General features: G+C 47.8%; 1 protein-coding gene across 5 annotated transcripts; it reads left to right on the top strand.

Moving 5' to 3' along the window:
* Positions 1-791: 791 nt before the first annotated feature.
* LOC116957272 (uncharacterized) lies at positions 792-20,239 on the top strand. 5 transcript variants are annotated; one of them, XM_076055538.1, is made up of 3 exons: positions 792-887; positions 12,283-14,154; positions 17,983-20,239. In XM_076055538.1, exon 2 carries the CDS (start codon positions 12,293-12,295, stop codon positions 13,415-13,417), a length of 1,125 nt encoding a protein of 374 aa, XP_075911653.1. In that variant the 5' UTR covers positions 792-887; positions 12,283-12,292; the 3' UTR covers positions 13,418-14,154; positions 17,983-20,239. The 5 variants fall into 5 exon arrangements, with proteins under 5 accessions (XP_075911653.1, XP_075911654.1, XP_075911652.1 ...); XM_076055539.1 differs by having other exon boundaries at positions 17,995-20,239; XM_076055537.1 differs by having other exon boundaries at positions 18,008-20,239.
* The last annotated feature ends 1,897 nt before the right edge of the window (positions 20,240-22,136 follow it).

The following is a 22,136-nucleotide window of genomic DNA, read 5'->3' on the forward strand; positions in this document are numbered from 1 at the left end:
CGTGAGCTCAACAACGTGAACATCGGTAAAGTCGCGTAAGTAGAAATAAATCACGACGTTTCGAACGCAACACAAGCGCCTGTCTTCAGGTGTGTTGCGTTCGAAACGCCGTGATTCATTTTATTTCTACTTCAGTGACTTTCCCGAAAGAACCAAAGAGTATGGATTCCTGCAGTCACGAAAGTTTCAAATCAAGTGTATACACAGTTTGTACAGACACTGTATACACAGTTTGTACCCACACACTCTATACACAGTTTGTACACACACTCTATACACAGTTTGTACAGACACTTATACACAGTTTGTACACACGTATACACAGTTTGTACACACACACTGTATACACAGTTTGTACACACACACTTATACACAGTTTGTACACACACACTTATACACAGTTTGTACACGCACTTATACACAGTTTGTACACACACTTATACACAGTTTGTACACACACTCTATACACAGTTTGTACACACACACTTATACACAGTTTGTACACGCACTTATACACAGTTTGTACACACACACAGTATACACAGTTTGTACACACACTGTATACACAGTTTGTACACACACACTTATACACAGTTTGTACACACTGTATACACAGTTTGTACACACCGTATACACAGTTTGTACACACGATGTTCACGTTGTTGAGCTCACGCACCCAAGGGGGCAATGTTCAATAGAGGGATCAATGGAATAGGAATCTTAATAAACTTGAACTCTAACCCCGCTCTCTGACGTCACCACTGCATGACCTCATCGTCGTGAGGGGGAGGTGTACCCCGCTAGTGACATCATGTCACCTTTTGCTATATGACGTCACTCGACACTAGGAAGCTGCCGCTCTACGCGCGCGCTCACTAGGATCCGTGGTGAGAAGTTCAAATCGTGGTTGTTGTTGTCGTGTTAGTGGTGGTTGTTGTTGTTTACCCAGGTAGAGCCTCGCTCCTTTCTCGTAGGGATATCAATTGAGTAGCAGCGAGTTTGGAATCGATGTCCAGGTTGGAACATTACAACGCGGGGCCTTGCCTCCTGCCCTCGCCTGATTGGATTTGCGTTAATTCTCTGCTTAATCTTGATTTGAAGCTTTCGTGACTGCAGGAATCCCTACTCGTTGGTTCTTTCGGTAAAGCCGCGTAGGTAGAGAATATAATTAAATAAAACTAATCACGACGTTTTGAATGCAACGCGAGCGATCTTCACCAGGTGGGACAACCACAGCAAGAAAATGCTTTAGTCGGCGGGAGAGCTGCCCGTGGCAAGAGGTTATATAGGTCAGAGAGGGAGGAGGAGGCAAGGGGGGAGAGAGAGGTAGAGAGAGAGGGGGAGGTGTGGGGGAGGGGGACGCGTGAGCGCTAGGGGAAGAGGACGTGAGGCTGGGGTGGGGGGGCGTGTGCGGGGAGAGCAGTAAACTTCTAGCCCCGCCAAGAGTACACATCCATTCCATACACCAATCTATCAAATTCCCCAATGGAATTGGAAAAGGATGGCAAGCTACCGTTCCTAGATGTTTCGATCGAGAAGAGACCTGATGGCTCGTTGGGGCACTCTGTCTTCAGGAAAGCCACCCACACGGATGCCTATCTAATGCCTGACTCCCACCACCATGCAGCCCAGAAGAATTCCCTCGTCAAAACACTACACCATAGGGCCCGTTGCATCTCCGACTAGCATCACCTAGCCAGTGAGCTGGAGCACGTACACCAAGCCCTCAGGATGAACGGATATTCTGAGCGTACAATCCGCAAAGGGGGTTCATCATTGGGTCTTTCCCTCTTTTCAAAAGCTCTCCAGCAACGTTTGTTTTTTACTCATTTTGGCTAGGGTTAGCTTGTGGGCTTACCAAAACTGTGACTGAGACAAGTGCGCAGTGCGGGAAAGAGGCGCGGACGGAAGTGGTAAATAAAACAATGGGCGGGCCACGCGCGGACTCGCCGCTCTCACCTCCTGCTGTGCTGCCCGGTTCCTAACAGGCCATGGACCGGTACCGGTCTGTGACCCCGGGGGTTGGGGATCCCTGAGTTAGATCGTCTAAATATATAAAGGTGTCATTAAACCCGCCACCACCCGACACAGCCAACTAGTAAGGGTTGTCATGTCAATAGAACGTGGCCAATTCGTCACTAGTACAGCACACAGGTTGCGCGTTGGAGAGCCAAGCCACAACATTTACAATCTGAGTACGACGTTTCGCCAGTAATTATAACCAGCTTCATCAGACGACAGCCGAATGGTGTGGCTTGGCTCTGTGGGAATACAAATCGGCTCGCTGGGATTATAGCTCAGCACGCTAACTGTTGGACTACCGCTCCCCATTCAAGCACCAACATCTAAAGTATAGTATTTATTCAGTATTGGCTAAGTTACCCGGCTTCACACAGTTCTCAGTAATCAAACATTAAGAGTAATGCCTTGCCATGCTGGCTTTGTTAGAATAATTGATTTCTGACAATGAAGTCGGTAAACGTGTGTTTTTGTAACGGGTTTTCGGTTGTGTTATACAATCGCAGGGCTTGTTTGTTCCATAATTATGGCAGCTTTTAAAACTGTTGCCCTTGGATATCTTTAGGATAGACAATGTTGGATGTTTTTCCATCTGATAGGTTTAATCGAATGAAGCTTCAATTTTGGCATACATGTCGACAGCAAATTGGTGGAAGAGCTTTTTGCATCTCACTAAGAGATTTAAAATGGCGTTTCACACCATGATCCTGAAGGCAAAGAAGTCCATGGTGGAAATCTTTTGTGTTGGAAAGCTTGTTGCTGGGTCAATTTGGCGAAGTAGGAAATTGTAGCCATCATCACCTTGCCAGAAAATCAGTAGACATTAAACAGCATCATAGGATTGGTGTGTTTCATTTTTGTGTAGGGTATTGTTCCTCAGTTGCAAGGCGATGCCTCGTGACATGTTGTTCAGCAGTCAGAATGACAGCGACGTCAGATGTTGTGAGTGCATTTAAGCGACACTCATGTTGACCATGTGGAATTTAGTCGGTATGAATTACAACATTGCATTCTAAAGTCATCTTTTCCGTGGCACACTTGAAACTGTGAACATAAGAGTTTTCCTTACGGGCATGTCTTGCCACAGCAATATGACTTGTCGGATGTTTTGCCATCTGGTGGTTTTAATTGAATGAAGCTTAAATTTTGGCATTCATATCGACAGCAAATTAGTGGAAGAGCCCTTTGCATCTCAAGAAGAGATTGAAGCTGCAGTTCCGTACCATGATCCTGAAGGCAAGGACGTCCATGGCAGAAATCTCATTTTGTTTTGGCAAGCCTGTTGTTGGGTCAGTTTGGCGGAGTAGGAAATGGTAGCCATCATCACCTTGCAGGATTTTCATCTTGGTGTTGATGACATTTTTGCAATGCTGGTGAGCCTGTCTAGTATTGTCAGACATGCAAGTAGATCTGTGAGAACAAATATAGCAGTGCAGTGGAGACACTTATGTTATGGTGAGTGCATGGAATTGTAGTAAATGAAATGTCAAAATGTGTTTGCATGTGTGGCAAACCGAAAGTAGTGAGAATGCTTCGGGCTTTAACACATGGCAAGAGAAAGAGAGGGGGGAGGTGAGGAGTGGGGGGGGGGGTGTGCAGGTGGTACAGGTGTTGAAGGTGAGCAGGGAAAATAAAAATAGCGCAAAAAACACTTAACTCCCCCGTGAGTACGCATGGAAAGTTTGGGGTGTGTTGGCGCAATTTTGTTCACAAAAAAATCTACACAAGCACAAAGTCTGCTTTATCTTTATAGATTTATACTATTTCTTGTCTTGGAATATTTTTTTGGAATCGTTTTTTCCGTGTTTATTTCAATTGTTCAGTTTATTTGGAATACAGTACAGTACTTAATTCAATTGTGATGTAAATTTTAATTGACGTTTAGCTAACGCCATTACTTAGGTAAGGCTTAAGTATTGAATATTGCGCTTTTAGCTTTCGCACGGCAACTTCCCAGGACGTAACCTCCGCAATATGCAAGGGACTGCTGTTTTTTCTGTCTATTAACTACAGCAGAGGCTTACAGATTTTCAACAGAAACTAGATCTCTGCATTCTTGATTTAATTTTGGCCTATTGTACCATGAAGAGGCTTTGGGTTGTTATTTGTGTTCAAATCTATTATTTGAGGATTTGTATGATTTTGGGCAGGACAGTCTAACGCTGCGTGACCAGGAGTCCGAGCCATTTCCTGTTCAACATGGCTTGTGACAGAAATTCACTCTGGCCCCATGCATTACATTACATAGCATCTTCAATAACTATTTAGTTTGAGAAGCTCCCAATGGTCATATAAAAACCATTGCATTGGTTACGGTTACAATGATACGCTAATCGATACCTGGTTATAGTTAAAGGATCGTTTTCTGCTGGTCAACCATGTTAAATCTGCTGATGATTTGGTAATGGCTACTCAGTCAGATGGAATTAAGGAATCTTGTTCTGTGCCTTGATAATTCCATTATGAAATGGGGCCTTATAAATGTTCTACAAAAATAAATCACCTGCCTGGGAATTTAATGTCATACAACACTGCATCTGCTAAACTCTGCATGAATAATCAGGCAGTTCTACATGTGGTGGAGGAGCTCCCATACCGGGTTAATGTGTTCACGACCAGCTCTGGTTTGGCAGCCAAAGTCTCACTTAAAATTAGTCGAGCAGCATTCTTTTATTAGACTGTAACACTGTGTGGAAGGTGCCTGGACTTTTGCTCCATACAAAGCTTTGTGTGTCCATCGCCAATGTCTAGTCCATCTGAGACCATCCCTCTCCCTGCCATACTGGCATCGCACCCGCCTCTCACCCTTCATCCTGCTGATGTTCGACGCACAGCATGGCACCACTTAGCCAATTTGAGTTGGCCTGACTGAGTTACGTGGGTCACGCGGCCACAAGGCGCTTGTTGGTGAACACAACCCCTGGTCCTGGCTCCAGGGGTGATATAAATATAGAATATATGTAAGGATTCATAATAAAGGGTTTTTGGTTAGATCGCGTTATTTATAAATGTGTCGTAACCCTCCACCACCCGACACGGCCAATCAGCAAAAAAGTGCCACGTTGACAAAAGACAAATAGTTCACTACTTTAGCCCACCGGTGTGTTGAAGAGTGAATCCACAACATTTACAGTTTGAGTACGACGTTTTGCTGGTAATTACATCCAGCATCATCGGGCAATTCGCCAGAATGGTAAAGCACTCGCTTGCTCCTGGTCTTAAATAGAGCAGCAGGGTGACATCATAATTTAACTCATTTCAGGTGCAGTGATTTGAGGCGGAGGGGGGTATTGTAATTATAGAATCGATTGGTAATCAGTCAATGGTTATGATTAGTAATGACTGGTAGATTAGTAATTAGTTGTAGTGTGTTATTGTGATTATATGCTAAGCTAGTAATCCGTTAATTAGTATGTGTTTCCCCTATAAGGAATTGTAATATGTATTATTTAATAATACGCTTCCAAGCCGCACTAAGCCTGTAGCTGTCAGAGCAATTAAAGTTATTTCTATTCCTCTCAATTTCAATGGATTCGCTAATTAGTCTTTGCCAGTAATAATTAGTTTTACACAACACTTCAACGTTATCAAAATCAATTGTGTGTCCTTGTTGACAAGCATGTTCTGCCACTGCCGACAGTTGTGTTTGAGATAATTTAATATTTATTTGATGTTCTTTTAGTCTTATGCTGATGTTACGTCCCATTTGTCCAATATAGCATCTGCCACATAAACAATTAATCCGATATACACCTTCTGTTGATAATTTAGGTAATGCGTCTTTAGTGCAAGATTCTAGTTTTTGAATTTGGTACCAACTCACGCCAATTGGGTGGCGTGAGTTGGTACACTGCCAAGTGATGCACGTTCGGTCGAGCTCACGGGGGACATTCTCTTTTACACGTTTAACATGCAATAAATATACACATAATGCTGCGGCTATTTCTTCAGTGTGATGTCCTCTTCGCCCCCACCCCCCCAACACGATGCGTGCAGTTACTGCTATAAAGTCCGTTGATATTAATATTATTACAGCACTTACATAGCATTATTGTAGTATTAATGTTTACTACTATTAAACAAATACGTTCGCAGATATTACAATAATGTTTGTGTGTACTCTTTGGTTCTATTGGGTAAAGTCACGTAGGTAAAAAATAAAATAACAAAAATCACGACGTTTCGGCCACAACACAAGCGGCCTTCATCAGGTGAAGGGACGAGACTGTCTGGAGGACAGCGCTGGAGTGAAAAAAGCCACGCTCAGATCACGACCTTTAAGCTGTGTGAGAAGAAACAAAGCGCCTTGACAAAGGAATTAGCATATAATTTAGCATTGAAATGGCTGAGTGATTAGCTTGTGACTGGTCACAGAAATGGCTATGTTAAAGTAAAGCATACACATCCGCAAAGGCACCCCTTGACAAAGGAATTAGCATAGAATTTAGCATTGAAATAGCTAAGTTAAAGTATACACATCCGCAGAGGCACCCCTTGGCAAAGGAATTAGCATAGAATTTAGCATTGAAATAGCTGAGTGATTAGCTTGAAACTGGTCACAGAAATAGCTATGTTAAAGTCAGAGCATATACATTCACCGAGGCACCTAGTACAAATCAAACAGGAGAATTTAGCGAAACACAACCACGCTCAGACCACGGACCTTTAAGCTGTGTGCGAGCAAACAAGGTGTCCTGACAAAGAAATTAGCGTAAAAATTAGCATTTGATTGGCCGATTTTAGAAAAGAGGTGGTGTACATGCCGGTGGACTTGCCGTTTGGCGCGGGGGGGGGGGGGGAGTTTACCTATTGATGGTGTGAAAAGGGAATTTATAAGAGCTGCGAAAGTTTGGGGTACCACTACTTGAAAAATATACTGTACCATTGAAATTAGTTTAATGTTTAGTTCGATTTAGAACATCTTTCCAATGGTTTCTTAATTTGAAACCATCTTCTCGGTTGAAATTGTGTCTGTGTTTGTAGATCTGAATTGCCTCGTGAACAAATCTCTGATAAAAACCCGTGGGTTTGCAAAGAACCTTGGTATCGGAGAAAATTATATCGTGATCACCCACAGCGTTGTAACAGTGATCAGCCACGGCAGAAGAATTAGTTTTGCCGTGTTTCAAATCTGATTTGTGCTCGCGAATTCGGTCAGTGACATGTCGCTTTGTCTCCCCGATATAGCAATCACCTCAGGTACAAATCAATTTGTAAACCCCCGGGGTACTGTAAGTCAGGAATGACATCCTTCACGGATGGGATCAGATCACGAATTTTGTGTACTGTATTGACCCGGACCTGGATCTTGTGTTTGTTTAGAATTTTGGAAATCTTTTTAGTAACGCCTGCTATATATGGTAGTGTGATGGTTTTGACCAGAGTATCAAGTGGTTGTTTCTGTATGGAGGGAGAAACAGCTTGGCGGATGGTACGGTCAGAGTAACCATTCCTTTTGATACGATATCCTTGTCTACCTACTTACAAGTAAAGTAGGTCCGCGATCTGAGCGTGGTTGTGTTTCGCTAAATTATCCTGTTTGATTTGTACTAGGTGCCTCGGTGAATGTATATGCTCTGACTTTAACATAGCTATTTCTGTGACCAGTTACAAGCTAATCACTCAGCTATTTCAATGCTAAATTCTATGCTAATTCCTTTGTCAAGGGGTGCCTCTGCAGATGTGTATACTTTAACTTAGCTATTTCAATGAGCCATTTCAATGCTAAATTATATGCTAATTCCTTTGTCAAGGCGCTTTGTTTTCTTCTCACACAGCTTAAAGGTCGTGATCTAAGCGTGTCTTTTCTCACTCCAGCGCTGTCCTCCAGACAGTCTTGTCCCTTCACCTGATGAAGGCCGCTTGTGTTGTGGCCGAAACGTCGTGATTTTTTGTTATTTTATTTTCACCTACGTGACTTTACCCAATAGAACCAAAGAGTATAGTGCATACTGACTTTGGTGGTACCTGCTTTCACGACAGCAGTGCATACTGACTGACCAGGACAGTAATATTTTGAGGAAGCATTAATACTGAGCAGCTAAAGATGGCCAGGCATGGTTCTGGACACACCACCACATTTTTACCATGCCAATGTGTGACAGTGTCAAGTTTGTATTTGCAGTAAAGTATATTAACCATTGAACAAGGAGCTTAAATCAAAAGAATAGTTTATTTTAATTTTCCTCTGGAACTTTTTGTAAGAATGGAAACAGTCAGGAAAATATCTCAGCACATAAGCAGCTGAAGTTAGACCTGTTCATCCGAGCATTCAAGCAAATGTGAGCCTGGCTTCACACCTCGAATTTTCGATTGAACATTAATTTATGCATTTCTGCATAATACAAATAGTATTATTTTCAACACCCTGAAATTTTCTTAAATATTCCTTTCGTAGCTAGGCAGCAGAAATTGTGTACTTGGAGTTTTGGGTAAACATTCATTTTGAAGATACTAGAGCATCCAGGAATATTTATGACCATTGGCCCTCTCATTGTGTGCCTTAACAGCCCGTATAATGAATTGTGGAATATTTTTTCACTATATCATGAATATGTGAATAAATATAGACGTGTAAGTCATGTGTGATTGTGTCCGGCAAAACAACCCCCTTACCTCCTCGTGGTGCCGGACGGGCAACGCTGTTGTTGGCAGTGCTGTGGGGGGAGGGCCAATTCCGATTGGCCTTTCCCCTCATGCCATTTGTGACCACCACAGCGGCCAAAAGGGGCCTTTGGACGGGTGTGAGGGGCTGGTAACCCCTCCACCTTCAATTAATTACCGCTAAACCATGACGAAAATTTGTAATTTATAAGCTTTGTGCCAGAGGCCCCGGGGGGACAGGCATCTATGACGTCTCCTGGCCAAACCCCATTTGGCGGAGCCAGGAGACTGAATCTTTACCCTCGGTGCTCTTCCAGAAACAACATAAAACCACTACTTGTGGTCACGTGGAATGTTCAAACGCTCACTGCGGAGAAGAGGCTGCCACTCGTCTGTCAGGAGCTGAACCGGTACTCCTTGGATCTCTGTGGTATTCAGGAGGTCTGGTGGACCGGTTCTGGCTCCTGCCACCATGAGGGGTGGACAGTCCTCTTCTCGGGGCAGGAGACTGCCAAACAACAGGGAGTGGCTTTTCTTCTGAACAAAAGAATCAAGGGGGCATGGGAGCATGGCGGTGAGGTGTGGGAAGCTGGAAGCCCCAGACTACTTTGGGCTCGCCTTCCCATCAACCAGAGGCGAGGAGTGGTGGTCGTGGTTACTTATGCCCCCACTGAACACGAACATCTTTGGAGGGATGCAGGCAAGGCCAATGAGTCGTAAGCCTTGCATGACCTCCTGTCACAGGTGCTAGCTAAACTGGCCCCTCGTGATAGAGTAATCTTGTTGGGTGACTTCAGTGCCCGAGTTGGTCATGATGCTGGCACTGGTCTGGAGTGATTGTAAGGCATGGGGCAGATCAGCTCAACAACAACGGCAGGAGGCTGCTGGATTTTTGTGCAGCCCATGGACTTGTAATTACCAACACGCTGTTCCGGCATCGGCGCATCCACACAACATCATGGATGCATGCCGGGTCCAAGCAAGAACATCTGCTGGACTACATAGTGATGGAACAGCGGGTGCAGGCCCATGTCCTTAACACCAGTACCTACCGTGGAGCTGATCTGCCTACTGACCATTGACTTGTCATCTGTAAGATTCACCTGCCATTCTTCCACTTCAGGGGTGGGTGTACCCTCAGGACCCCATTCAAGCCCTTAGTGGCGTGGTCTCAGCTAGCTGATGAAAGTTGCAAGCGAGAATTTAATCATCGCTTGCGGCTGGGGTTGGCATCGTCCCCCACCCCTGCTGATGTTGTGGGGAAATGGGCGAGCTTTAGGACTGTGGCTCATGCAGCTGCAATGGCTGCTTTGGGTACACGATCCAGACCTCCCCAGAGACGCTGGCTGACAAAGGAGGTGTTCAAGCTGGCTGAGTAAAAGCGACAGGCCCATTCTCATCGGCTACAGCATCCCACGTCAGAAAATGAGGAGGCTTACCGCAGCCTTCGCTCGGAGGTTCGGAGAGCCGTGAGGCACTGCAAGGATGGGTGGTGGTCGCGGGTTGCTGAGGAGATGGAATCTGCCTCAATGGCCCGCGATCACAAATCGCTCTTTAATTCCATAAAAAAGTAACCTGCAGCACCACACCTATTACCTTCATTAGGGGAAAGAACGGTGATCCAATCTCTGACCCCCAGGAACAGGTTTACAGATTTGCTGAGCATTTCTGTGAGGTCCTGGGGGAAGGGACATCCCTCAGCCTGCATAACAATGTGGGACAAAGTGGGGATGACCCTGCCGAGGCTGCGGTGCCTCAAATATTGGAAGAAGTCACCCCCTAAGAGTGGCTGGCTAAGGTGCCATCTGTTGAGGAAGTACTGACGGCGATCCAGAGTCTGAGAACAGGAAAAGCACCGGGCAGAGATGATCTCCCAAGCGAAATGCTGAGGGAAGGTGGCATTTCTGCACGGACTGCCCTACATGACATCATAACAACAGTCTGGACAACTGGATGGGTTCCGCAGGACTGGAAGGATGCCCTGGTGGTCCCCCTCTTTAAGAAGGCGGAATGCACAGACTGTAATAACTACAGGGGCATCTCACTCCTCAGTGTGCGGGAAAGGTCCTGGCAAGGATTATTCAACATCGCCTTGCTAGGCATGCTGAGGAGAGGCTTGCGGAGCCCCAATGCAGTTTCAGGAAAGGGCGGCCCTGCACAGATGCCATATTTTCTGTCTGTCTTCTACAGCAGAGGTGTAGGGAATTCCAACAAGACCTACATCTCTGCTTTATTGACCTGGTCAAGGCATATGATACCATCAGTAGGCCTGGGCTCTGGGTAGTTCTTTGTGCTTTCGGAGTTCACGATCATTAAGGACCTTCATGATGGTGAGCGGGCCCGGGTAAAACTACGTGGCTGGGAGTTGGAACCATTCCCTGTACACCTTGGGGTGCGACAGGGATGTCTTCTGGCTCCCACATTATTTAACATCTATTTCGATTACGTAGTTCGTGAAGCCTTCAATAACTGTACCAGAGAAATTTCCATCTGGTACAGATATAATGGTAGACTGATAGATTCCCAGGTGCAGTCAACGGATGGCTCCCTATTGCTCAACCATATTAGGTATGCCGATGATCTGGTAATTGCTGCTCACTCAGAGGACGAGTTGGAAGCGCTGCTGCTGAACCTGGAGCTTGCCACTAAGAGGTGGGGCCTTACCATCAGCCCCACCAAAACTAAGCACCTGCCTGGGTATTTTGTACTATCGGACACTCCATCCCAACAACTCCAAATTGATGATGGGGCAGTTATGGAGAGAGTGGAGAGTTTCTCATACCTGGGCAGCGTGCTCATGACCGGCTCCGGTTTGACAGCAGAGGTCTCACTCAGAATAAGTCGAGCGGCATTATCTTTTCATCGGTTGCGTAACACTGTGTGGAAGCTACCTGGTCTGTCACTCCGCACGAAGCTTCAAGTCTTCTCAGCCACGGTCATTCCCTCCCTTCTCTACGCTTGCGAAACGTTGACCCCCCTAATGGAACATCTTCGCCGATTAGAAACATTTAGGCTGGCCTGCCTACGATCCATCCTGGGTTTAACTAGGCTGGATTGTGTGAGGAGCTCACAAATCCTTGAAAGATCTGGACAAAGTCCCATCGGTGAGCTCCGGCAGTCAAGGCTGCGTTGGCTGGGCCATGTAGCCCGCATGCCAAGCCACCGCATGCCTAAACAGCGAAACGGGCGCGGCACGGGCTAGAGAAGAGATGGAGTGATGTGGTACAGTAGGATGTGGAGTTGAGTGGACTTTCCCATGACTGTTACCAGCGGTGTCAAGATTGGCCTCGTGAAGGACGCTACTGAGCAGTTGGAGGCAGTCGCCCTCCAACAACGGAGGGCGGAGGAGCGATGCTCACAAGAACGAGCAGAGCGCCGGGTGGCTAAAGCACAGCAGGTTGGCACAGTAGGGGGCAGTCGTCTCAGTCAGTCGACCTGTGGCATCTGGGTCTGCCCCATGACCTTCTGCCAGCGGGCATTCAACACTTCACGTGGCCTCAAGGTGCACATAGCCTGGCACAAGCGTCGTGGTTATGTCACCGACACTTAGTGGCAAATGGCGGTTGTTTTATGCATTCCTCTGTGCCTTGATACTGACTTCGATGGTGTGGATATGTTTTTTGACTGCAGCTGACACTTCCTCTCACGCTTCCTCTGCAGAATTGGTCTGATGGAGCAAAGGCACTCAGCGCAGCTCGGTACAAGAAGGAAACAATGCGACCAGTATGGAAACAGCACGGATCGTACTGGAAATTTTACACGGCACCAGAGAACTCACACAGGAGAGAAACCCTTCAAGTGCACTGAGTGTGATAAGGCATTTGCATGGTCATCAGTTCTTCAGAACCACCAGAGAACACACACGGGAGAGAAACCCTTCAAGTGCAGTGTGTGTGAGAAGGCATTTGCAAAGTCATCAGTTCTTCAGAGACACCAAAGAACACACACAGGAGAGAAACCCTTCAAGTGCACTATGTGTGAGAAGGCATTTACAGAGTCATCAGATCTTCATAAACACCAAAGAACACACACAGGAGAGAAACCCTTCAAGTGCAGTGTGTGTAAGAGGGCATTTGCACAGTCATCAAATCTTAAAAAACACCAGAGAACACACACAGGAGAAAAACCTTTCAAGTGCACTGTGTGTGAGAAGGCATTTTCACAGTCATCAGTTCTTCTTACCCACCAGAGAACACACACAGGAGAGAAACCCTTCAAGTGCAGTGTGTGTGGGAAGGCATTTTCAGGTTCATCTGCTTTTAAATATCACAAGAGAACACACACGGGAGCTAAACCCTTCAAGTGCACTCTGTGTGGGAAGGCGTTTGCACTGTCATCACATCTTCAAAGACACCAGAGAACACACAGGCATCAGAAGATCCCCAAGGAGCAGAGTCTGAATTTGGCTTGTGAAAGTCAAAATGCTGCAATGAGCCCATCCCTCCTGAAAAAAGAACTAGAAGTTAATTCCAGCTTGGACGGTATGAAATGTATCAAGGTGAAATTTGAAGAGGCGAAGGTGAATTGTGAAGAAGTGATGGTGGAAATCGAAGAAGTGAAGGTGAAATGTGAAGGAGTGATGGTGAATATCGAAGAAGTGACAATAAAATGTGAAGATGAAGATTCAACTCCAAAATTGGACCTTCACATCGATGGAGGCAACGTGAAGCAGGAGGGGAATTCTGACTGTGAGGCAGAGCGAGGAAACTCCCAGCAGTTTGTGGAAGTGGAGGTGTGGGTGGACTTCTTAGACAATACAAAGTCAAATGGAGATCCGGTAGATGTCTTAGCTTGAGACAATGAAGCTCCAATAGAATCACCTTTGTCACAGGCCTTTAATGAAAATAAGGTGAAGTTGAACACTCAATTCCTAGGTTCAATCTGCAGAGTAAGAGTGGCCAGTATTTCCGGACCAGGAGCCAGAGCCAATAAGCTCCCAAGCATTCACTATGTTATAATAATATTAGCATTTATATGGTGCTTGCTTCATCGCCTCAGCAACCCGAAGTTTTGTATCATCTCACACAAACACTTGAACAGAATGTTGCATATGTGCCTTTTCTAAACAAAATGCATGAAAAGTGATTCTGCCTATTTTCTGTAATAATTTTTATCATGTTGTAGCCCTGGGGCACGGAGGTGATTCACCCCCCCCCCGCCTCCTGCCTTGCCACACAAAAGATAGCTGGAGGATAATTACTCACAAGCCTGCTTGGGAAGTCATAAAATGTAATATTAAAAAAACGGCAAACCCAAGGGGGGGCTAATGAGATTCTGCGTGAAATCCCCAGTTGACTTCAAGAGAAGGCCGCCGTAAAGGAAACAACCCACAATAAAAAAAACATAAGACGGAAACAGCAGGGTTCACGAACCTCCCCCGGACATCGAAATCCACCCAAGCGCAGTTCATCATTACGAGCTGACTGGGGTTTTTAAATTACACCAGTAAAGTTCGAAGCTTAGCTATATCTTCAACCTCAGGATATCAAAATAAGAAGCACGAATCCCTGGCGATACAGACAGGGAACAAAGGTGAGATTGGGGCCCTATGGCAAGTCGCGGTGCACCACACACTCGGCCGTCATTCTCACCTCACCCATCTCATCCTCGTGTTGATCCGCGTCTGGTCGTTGTTCGCCCTCGTCGGATCGCGGCGCGTGATGATTCGGTTGTGTTGGGTAAAGGCTGGCTGCTCCGGATGGCCCAGTGGTCGCAGTTGGCCCGCCGTGTTGTTGCCGCGGCAGCGGGATCATCAGCAGTCATCGGAACAATACAGGGGGTGGAGGTGCGGGTGCTCATCGATACGGAAGCATCCGCCACCATTATTTCTTAATAGATTTGTTTTATATCTTGCCATGGGGTTGTCGTTCCTTGCGCCCCGTTACCGTTCCTTACTTTGCCGCTAACGGGGGTTTGTTTGCCATTATTGGCCAGATACCGGCAGATGTGTCCATTTCTGACATTAAATTGGAAGGGCCTGTGCGTGTTTCCGCCTCCCTGGCCGTGCCCTGTCTGCTGGGAACAGACTTTCTCGGTAAAATGCCCCTGAAGATTTTGACAGATCAGGGATGTTTAGAATTGCCCTCGGGCCGTCGCATTGCGTTCTTGTCTTCCCTCACCTGTCTGCATGCGGTTAACCCGACCGTCCAAGCGTTAGCTACCGTCACGGTTACGATTTCCCCCGATGTGCAAATACTTGTCCACCTCTGGCTGCGGAAGCCGCTCAATCGGGAGGCCACCGTGGGAGGGGTCATGTTGGGACCCTCTAACAGAGAGATCTGGGGGATGATGCTCATGGGAGCTCAGACGCTGGTCTCGTGGGATCAGCAGCCGTTCATTCAGATGCTAAATGTTGGGCCGGACGCGTCAGTTATACAGGCGGGCACGGTGCTCGCCCACGCATCGGCCGCCAAGGTAGACGGTAACATAGTGGGGGGTGTAGGGCTCACGCTGAACACGGACCAAGGGCTAATTGGCAAGGACAGCTGGGCAGATGCCCTCTGCTCTGAAAATCAGAACTTGTCCAGCGCTCAGAGGTCCGCGCTGCGCATGCTGTTGCTCGAGTTTGGGGACATTTTCAGCAGGGGTAAATTTGACATTGGTCGTACGGTCCTCCTGCGCCACCATATTGACACAGGTGACTGCCCCCATTCGGCAAAACCCTTACCGCTTGAGTCCTGCTGAAAAGGAACATGTGCGCCAGGCGGTCGACGAAATGTTGGCCGCCGACGTCATTTCCCCATCCACGAACCTATGGGGTGCTCTGATTTTGCCCGTAAAGAAGCACAATGGGAGTTTACGCTTTTGCATGGACTTCCGCAAACTTAACAAAGTATCTGTGGCGGACGCGTACCCCCTGCCACGTATGGATGATTCGCTGGACGCGCTGGCAGGGGCGCGTTTTTTCTCGACACTTGACCTGCTTTTGGGATTCTGGCAACTGCCCTTGGATGATTGCTCAAAGTCTAAGACTGCTTTTCGTACGCCGCAAGGTTTATTTGAGTTTAACCGGCTTCCGATGGGCCTCCACTCGGCCCCGGCGATGTTCCAGAGGTTCATGAAGTTGGTCCTGGCAGGACTCCAATAGGACTCCTGCCTGATATACTTGGATGATGTTATCGTGTTTAGCCGCAAATTTGATGAGCACTTAGTCCGGCTAAACGCTGTTTTTCTTAAAATGTGAGTGGCTAACCTCAAATTTAAACCTCAGAAATGCCACCTGTTGCAGACGTTCATTTCGGTACCTTGAGCACATAGTCAGCGAGTCGGGTATTGCGACAGATCCTGATAAAACTGCGTACGTGCGCACATGGCCAACCCCCAAGTTGGTGGGTGAGGTGCGTAGCTTTATCGGATTTGCATCCTACTACCGCCGCTTTGTGCCCAGGTTCGCCACCATTGCCAAACCCCTCCAAGCCCTGATGGCAAAGGGCCTGAAATTTCGATGGGGAGCGGAGGAAGAGGCAGCATTCGTTGTGCTCCGCGATGGGCTGGTAGACGCTCCTCTCATCAATACCCAGATTTTTCATTACCATTCATCCTGGACACTGATGCTAGCAACACGGGCATTGGCGCAGTGTTGTCCCAGGTGGTGAACGGGGTGGAGAGGGTCGTGGTGTATGGCAGCAGAGTGCTGTCCCCGGTTGAGCAACGCTACTGTGTGATGCGTCGGGAACTGCTTGCCATAGTCTTCTTCATACAGCAGTACCGGCCCTATCTGTATGGCAGGCGATTCGAGGTGCGTTACGATCACGCCGCCCTCCAGTATGCTTTACGTGTTGAGCAACCATCCGGCCAGCTCTCCCGCTGGTTGGAAATTCTGCAGGACTACTCATTCCGGGTGTCTTACCGTAAGGTTGCACGGCACACTAATGCGGACGCGCTTTCGCGGCTTCCCCCGGGCGACGAATGTGCGTGCCTCTCGGGTTCGGGCCGATGCAGATTGACTACCGTGCCTGTGCCTCCCCCGGTTGTCGCGTCGGCGGGGACCTCCACCCCTGATAATCCCAGCGATTCCGTCAAACGCGATGCTACCCTTGGGTTGAGCCACGACGAATGGAGGCGTCTCCAGGCGGGGTATGCCTCCCTATTGAAGTTGTGGCGCCGCGTCAGTGATCCGGGCGACGGGTCGAGCCAATGCAGGGTAGCTCCTGTCATTCTCAAGGAAGGTATTTTAATGCGTTGGGACGGCTGCTTGCGTTGCTACAGTATCATGGTACCTATGAGCCTCAGGGGTAGACTAATTTTGACCATCCACGAGTGGCTGATGCACCTGGGAGTTCGCAAAACCCTGGCTACCCTTGAGCTTGGTATTTTCTGGCCCGGAATAGCGGGAGACGTCAAGAACATCCTGAAGAGTTGTGTGCAGTGTGCTCGCCACAAACCGCCATCTGCTAAATGCTGTCTGCCCTTGAAATCTGTTCGGGTTTCTCGTATCAACGAGCTTGTCGCACTCGATATGCTTGGACCTTTCCCCGTCACAGCCCGAGGTAATAAATATTTGCTGGTGGGTGTGGAGTATTTCTCCCGTTGGCCTGTGGCTTGGCTGCTCCCCAATCAATCGGCCGCCGCCATCACCGAGGCATTTTTGCACGGATACGTGCTGGATAAGGGGGCCCCGGAGCGCCTCCTTACTGACCAAGGGAAACATTTTTCATCAAAATTATTGCAAGAGATGTGTGAACTTTTGGGCATGAAGAAGGTCCGCACGTCACCCTATCATCCCCAGACGGAAGGGATGGTGGAGCGACTTAACATGACTCTAACCTCTATGTTGAGTCAACAGGTCGATGCGTCCCAGAAAAACTGGAACCTGCACATTCCAGGGGTACTTGCAGCCTACAGAATGGCTCCGCACGTTTCCACCGGCTACTCGCCATTCTTTCTCATGTACGGGGGAGAACCAAACCCCCCCCCCCCCCATTGACATCCAGCTAAATACGGCTCCTAGGAAGCCGAGGGTTACCATCTCGGAACCCATGCGTTTCAGCGGGTTTCGGAAGCACCCAAGGCTTGGAAATAAAATGACGGCTCACGGCAATTGGCCAACGAACGTCTAAGGGGCCTTCGCGTGCCGGGTAAACGGTGGGCCCCGGGGGACAGGGCTTGGCTGCACTGCCCTCAAATGCCCGTGGGCACATCCCCCAAGTTGTACAGACCCTGGCAGGGGTCGGTTGAGGTGATACGGGCCGACCGGCCACAATGTGTTAAGATCTGGTTCGGCCGTCGGAATTGGTTTGTGCATCCATCCCGCCTCAAGCCTTTTGTCACTCTCCGTCACATCCCTTCATCTCCAATCCATGAGAGCCGAGTGTCAGGTATGCTGAGCGAGCTGGGGGGGGGGCGGGGGCGCCTGTTGAGGTTGTTCCTCAGGGTGGTTCTGCAGTCCCGCCCACAGGACCGGAGGGCGTAACACCCTCGGCACCATCGGCTGCTGCTTCCCCGGATGCTCTGCTGGGTGCGGAGCGGCTGTTGACCAGCCGTTCTCCTCCGACGCCGTTATCTCCTATGGAGGGACCGTGCCAGTCGGCCAGTATGACGCTCACACACCTTGCTGGTTGCCTACACCGTCGGTCACACAGTCACGCTCACATGCCATGGAGGTCATTGGCTGAACCTGGCCTTTTTTATTGTACTGTGTGCGCGCGATTTGCATGGGTGCACCGTGCTGTGAGGGGTAAGCGAGTTAACCGATTCATGTACATTTGTTGTCGTTTAATTCCCCTCCTTCCCTCCCTCGCGGTATGTGTACATATGTTATTCGCGGTATTTATTGTCGGTCGCTAGTTATTTATTGACATTGCTTTTTGGGAGGAACACCTTTCCATTTTTACATAGTTGCGTTACAGCCGGGGGGGGGGGGGGGGGTGATGTAGTGGCATATGACGTCACTACTATGTCAGGACTGTACGAGCGTAGGGACATATGACGTCACTCCCACATCGGCTCGGTATGGGGGCTGTAGGCGGGTGTCACGGGGGTTGTGTCAGGCCGTGGTACTCCACGTGAATCCAACAGGACACGTGACTGGATAAAGGGGAACCAGGGGCCCCAGGGGGAAGCTTGGGGCTCACGTGGTTAGGGGCCCAGACCTTCCCGAAGGATCGAGAAGGGGGGCGTGGCCTGGGACGGAGCCGGCCACGCCGGAGCGGTTATAAGCAGGGTGTGAACGGGCTGCTGGGCTTTCTACTCCGGGATGAAGACGCCATGAGAAGTCCTCAAGTCTCCGATCGTCGTTCATGACCAGGCAGCCGTCACCTGCCTTGGTCACGCTGTGTAGTGTTCCCCGAGTGTTCGTAAGATTAGGAACGGTGGTCACCACTTTATGTATAGTGTTCACGTTGGTGTTATGTGTTGATAAATAGTGTTGCCTCCAAGTTGAGTGTGCGTCTCAATCGAACCCATTACATATGGCTGGACTTCTTAGACAATTCAAAGTCAAATGGAGACCCGGTAGATGTGTAATCTTGAGACAATGAAGCTCCAATAGATTCACCTTTGTCACAGGCCTTTAATGAAAGTAATGTGAAGTTGAACACTCAATTCCTAGGTTCAACCTTCAGAGTAAGAGCAGCCAGTATTTGTGGACCTGTAGGTTGGGTAGACCTTTAATCAGGAGTGAGAGCCAATAAGCTCCCAAGCATTTACTATGTTATAATAATTGCATTTGTGGTGCTTAATTGCCCATGATAGAGGTTTTTTTGGGTTATATCGCGTTAATTAAAATGTTTGGTGAAACCCGCCACTTCGCGATTTGTTCTCCAACAAACCGGTGTGCTATACTAGTGTAGTGTAATAACACTGACTGTTGTCCAGCAACAGGAACTGCGGTGGACAAATAGTACACACGCCAGTAAGCATATACATGGGTGTGTTGGCAGGGCAGAGGGACTGGGGCAAGGGTCACGGAAGACCCCATCTGAAATCCCCTGGAACCTGCTAGTGGGTTCGAGAAGGGTGGCGTGGCCAGGGCGGAGCCAGGCCGTGCTGGGTAGCATAAAAGCAGCTGAGAGTGGGAGCTCAGGGCTGCCGGTTCTGGGAGTGGGCTTGTATCGTCGTCGCTGTTATCTTCGCCGCCTTTGTCGCTGCTGTCTTCACTAGATATTGCGTGGCCGGATAGTTGTTGGCTTTCTCGGTCAGTGCCTTCGGTGTTACACGGTCAGGGTTGTGTTTCGGCTAGGCTAGACGACTAGAGAGAACGCATTTATATTTATGGTCGCGAAAGCCTAAGTGTTAAACTTGCTTAATTGCCTCAGCAATTCGGAGTTTTGGATCATATCTCATCACAAACACTCGAAGAGCACCCCCCAAGTGGCAGCTGCATCTGTGTGGCATGAGGTGGCCGAGTACCAGCCTGCATGTGGGCATGAATCTGTCAGTAGGGGGCGATAATTGATGTCTAATCTCAGTTGTGTAATTTTTTGATATTTGGAATTGCCCAAATTTTGACAATGACACCCACATGCAATGACCTATGTGTTTTGAATGACACAATAGTATGTTTTACATCCACTGTTAAGCAGACGGTGCATATTTTGGTTAATGTTACTGGAGTAGACAGGGGTGCCTGTTGGATTTGTACCTTGAACCTCTGCAATAAATAGAGAATGTGCTACCACTTGGCTTCCCTCAATATGATTGTTGGCACGCAAGCGTGAATGTTTCTAACTGGCGCAGATGTTCCATTTAGAGGGGTCCACGTTTCACATGCCGAGAGAAGGGAGGGCATGACTGGCCGAGAAGACCCGAAGCATCATGCGGAGCGACAGTCCAGGTAGCTTCCAAACAGCATTGCGCAGCTGATGAAAAGATAATGCCGCCCGACTGATTCGGATCACTGTGTGCACACATACGAAGTGTAGACGTATTGTGTACACACAATGTATACGCAGAGCATTCACACACAGAGCGTACACACACACAGTCTGCACATACACAGTGTATACACAAACACTTTTAACAAGAACAACGACCGCCATTTGCTACTAAGTGGCGGTGACGTCACCACGGCGCTTGTGCGAAGCTATGTGCACGTTAAGGCCACGTGAAGTGTCGAAAGCCCGCCGGCAGGTCACAGGGCAGACTCAGGTGCCATGGGTCGACTGAGATGACTGGCCGATGCACCACCTGTACCCCTACTGTGCCAACACAGTGTACAGAGACAGTGTACTCACGCACAGTGTATACACACAGTTTGTACACACTACACAGTGTGTGTACACAGTACACTGTGTACATACACAGTGTACACACAAAATAATGTTCACGTTGTTGTTGAGCTCATGCACTCAAAGGGTCTCTGTTCCAGAGAGGCAGCAATGGAAAAGTAATCTAAACTTAAACTCAAACCCCCCTCTCTCTCGCTCTCTGACGTCACCACTCTGCATTACCTCATCGGTGTGAGACGCCGGAGGGAGGTGTACCTCGCTAGTGACGTCAAGTCACCAAGGTATTCTCCCCCAACCCCCCCTCCACCGCGCTTTTGAGCGTGACGTCACGTCTGGTTGGCCACTGCTAATTTCCGTTCCAGTAAAAATCCTTATTTGACTTGAAGCTTTCGTGACTGCAGGAATTCATATTTTTGGGGTCTTTCTGTAAAGCCACGTAGATAGAAAAAAATAATCAAAATAACAATATCACCACGTTTCAATCGCAACACAAGCAATCGTCTTCAGGTGAATAAAGAAGACGATTTTCAGTTTTCAGTTTAATTTATTTGGTATAGCCCTGTGAGCCAATTCGGCTCTTGAATCGGGTGCAACCGCAACAAACAAAAACATGAACAAGAAACATCGTAAAGTGACTACGCACAAACAGAAAAATTCAGAAAAAAACGCAAAGTCTTCCAGAAAAAGCACCGTATATCAATACTGTGCAAAAATCCCAGTGGGATGCAAGTCAAACAATAACAACCATTAGACGATTTATATTAAAGTTATCAGTCTAACTCTGCACTACAAGAAACAAATATGGCTAAACCAAAAGGTTTTCGAAATCACCAAAATATAGCTATAAAAGCAATGTAATAGTTACCATAGGAACTGTGATTGAAATTTGACAATAAACGATGTACATAACATGTACTACCAAACTTTGCAGCCATAGCTGGCTGCACGAATCACTCCATAACAGGAGTATCAGTAGGAGTATCAACATTTTTCAATGCACCTTTAAGATCAGCACACTATAATCAAAACACAAGATCATACGTTGCAGCGGTCATCCGGAGCGAAACATTTGATTTCAGGCCACTGAATAGCAGTGGCAACTAGGGGTGTACAACTCCTCGAGAGCAGTTTTGAGTGAAGATCTCACAGGTAGTGATCCAAGTTGCAGTTTATTGGCGATAGCATTCCAGATCCTGGGGGCATCAATAGCAAAGGCCTTTCCTCCAGTATTTGTATGGCAATAAGGAATGTGAAGCTTGTAAATGAGGTCACATTTGTTCTTCGAAACAAAGAGGAGATCCAGCAGGTAGTCTGCGGATTTTTTTGTAAGTACATCGTGAATAAATA

The sequence above is a fragment of the Petromyzon marinus genome, chromosome 71, assembly GCF_048934315.1.
Source record: "Petromyzon marinus isolate PM22_M1 ecotype Great Lakes invasive population chromosome 71, UKy_Petmar_22M1.pri1.0, whole genome shotgun sequence".
NCBI classification, from domain to species: Eukaryota; Metazoa; Chordata; class Hyperoartia; order Petromyzontiformes; family Petromyzontidae; genus Petromyzon; species Petromyzon marinus.

What these genes read in the sequence shown, in the direction of transcription:
- LOC116957272 (XM_076055538.1), top strand. Translation starts at nt 12,293, where the DNA reads ATGGAGCAAAGGCACTCAGCGCAGCTCGGTACAAGAAGGAAACAATGC.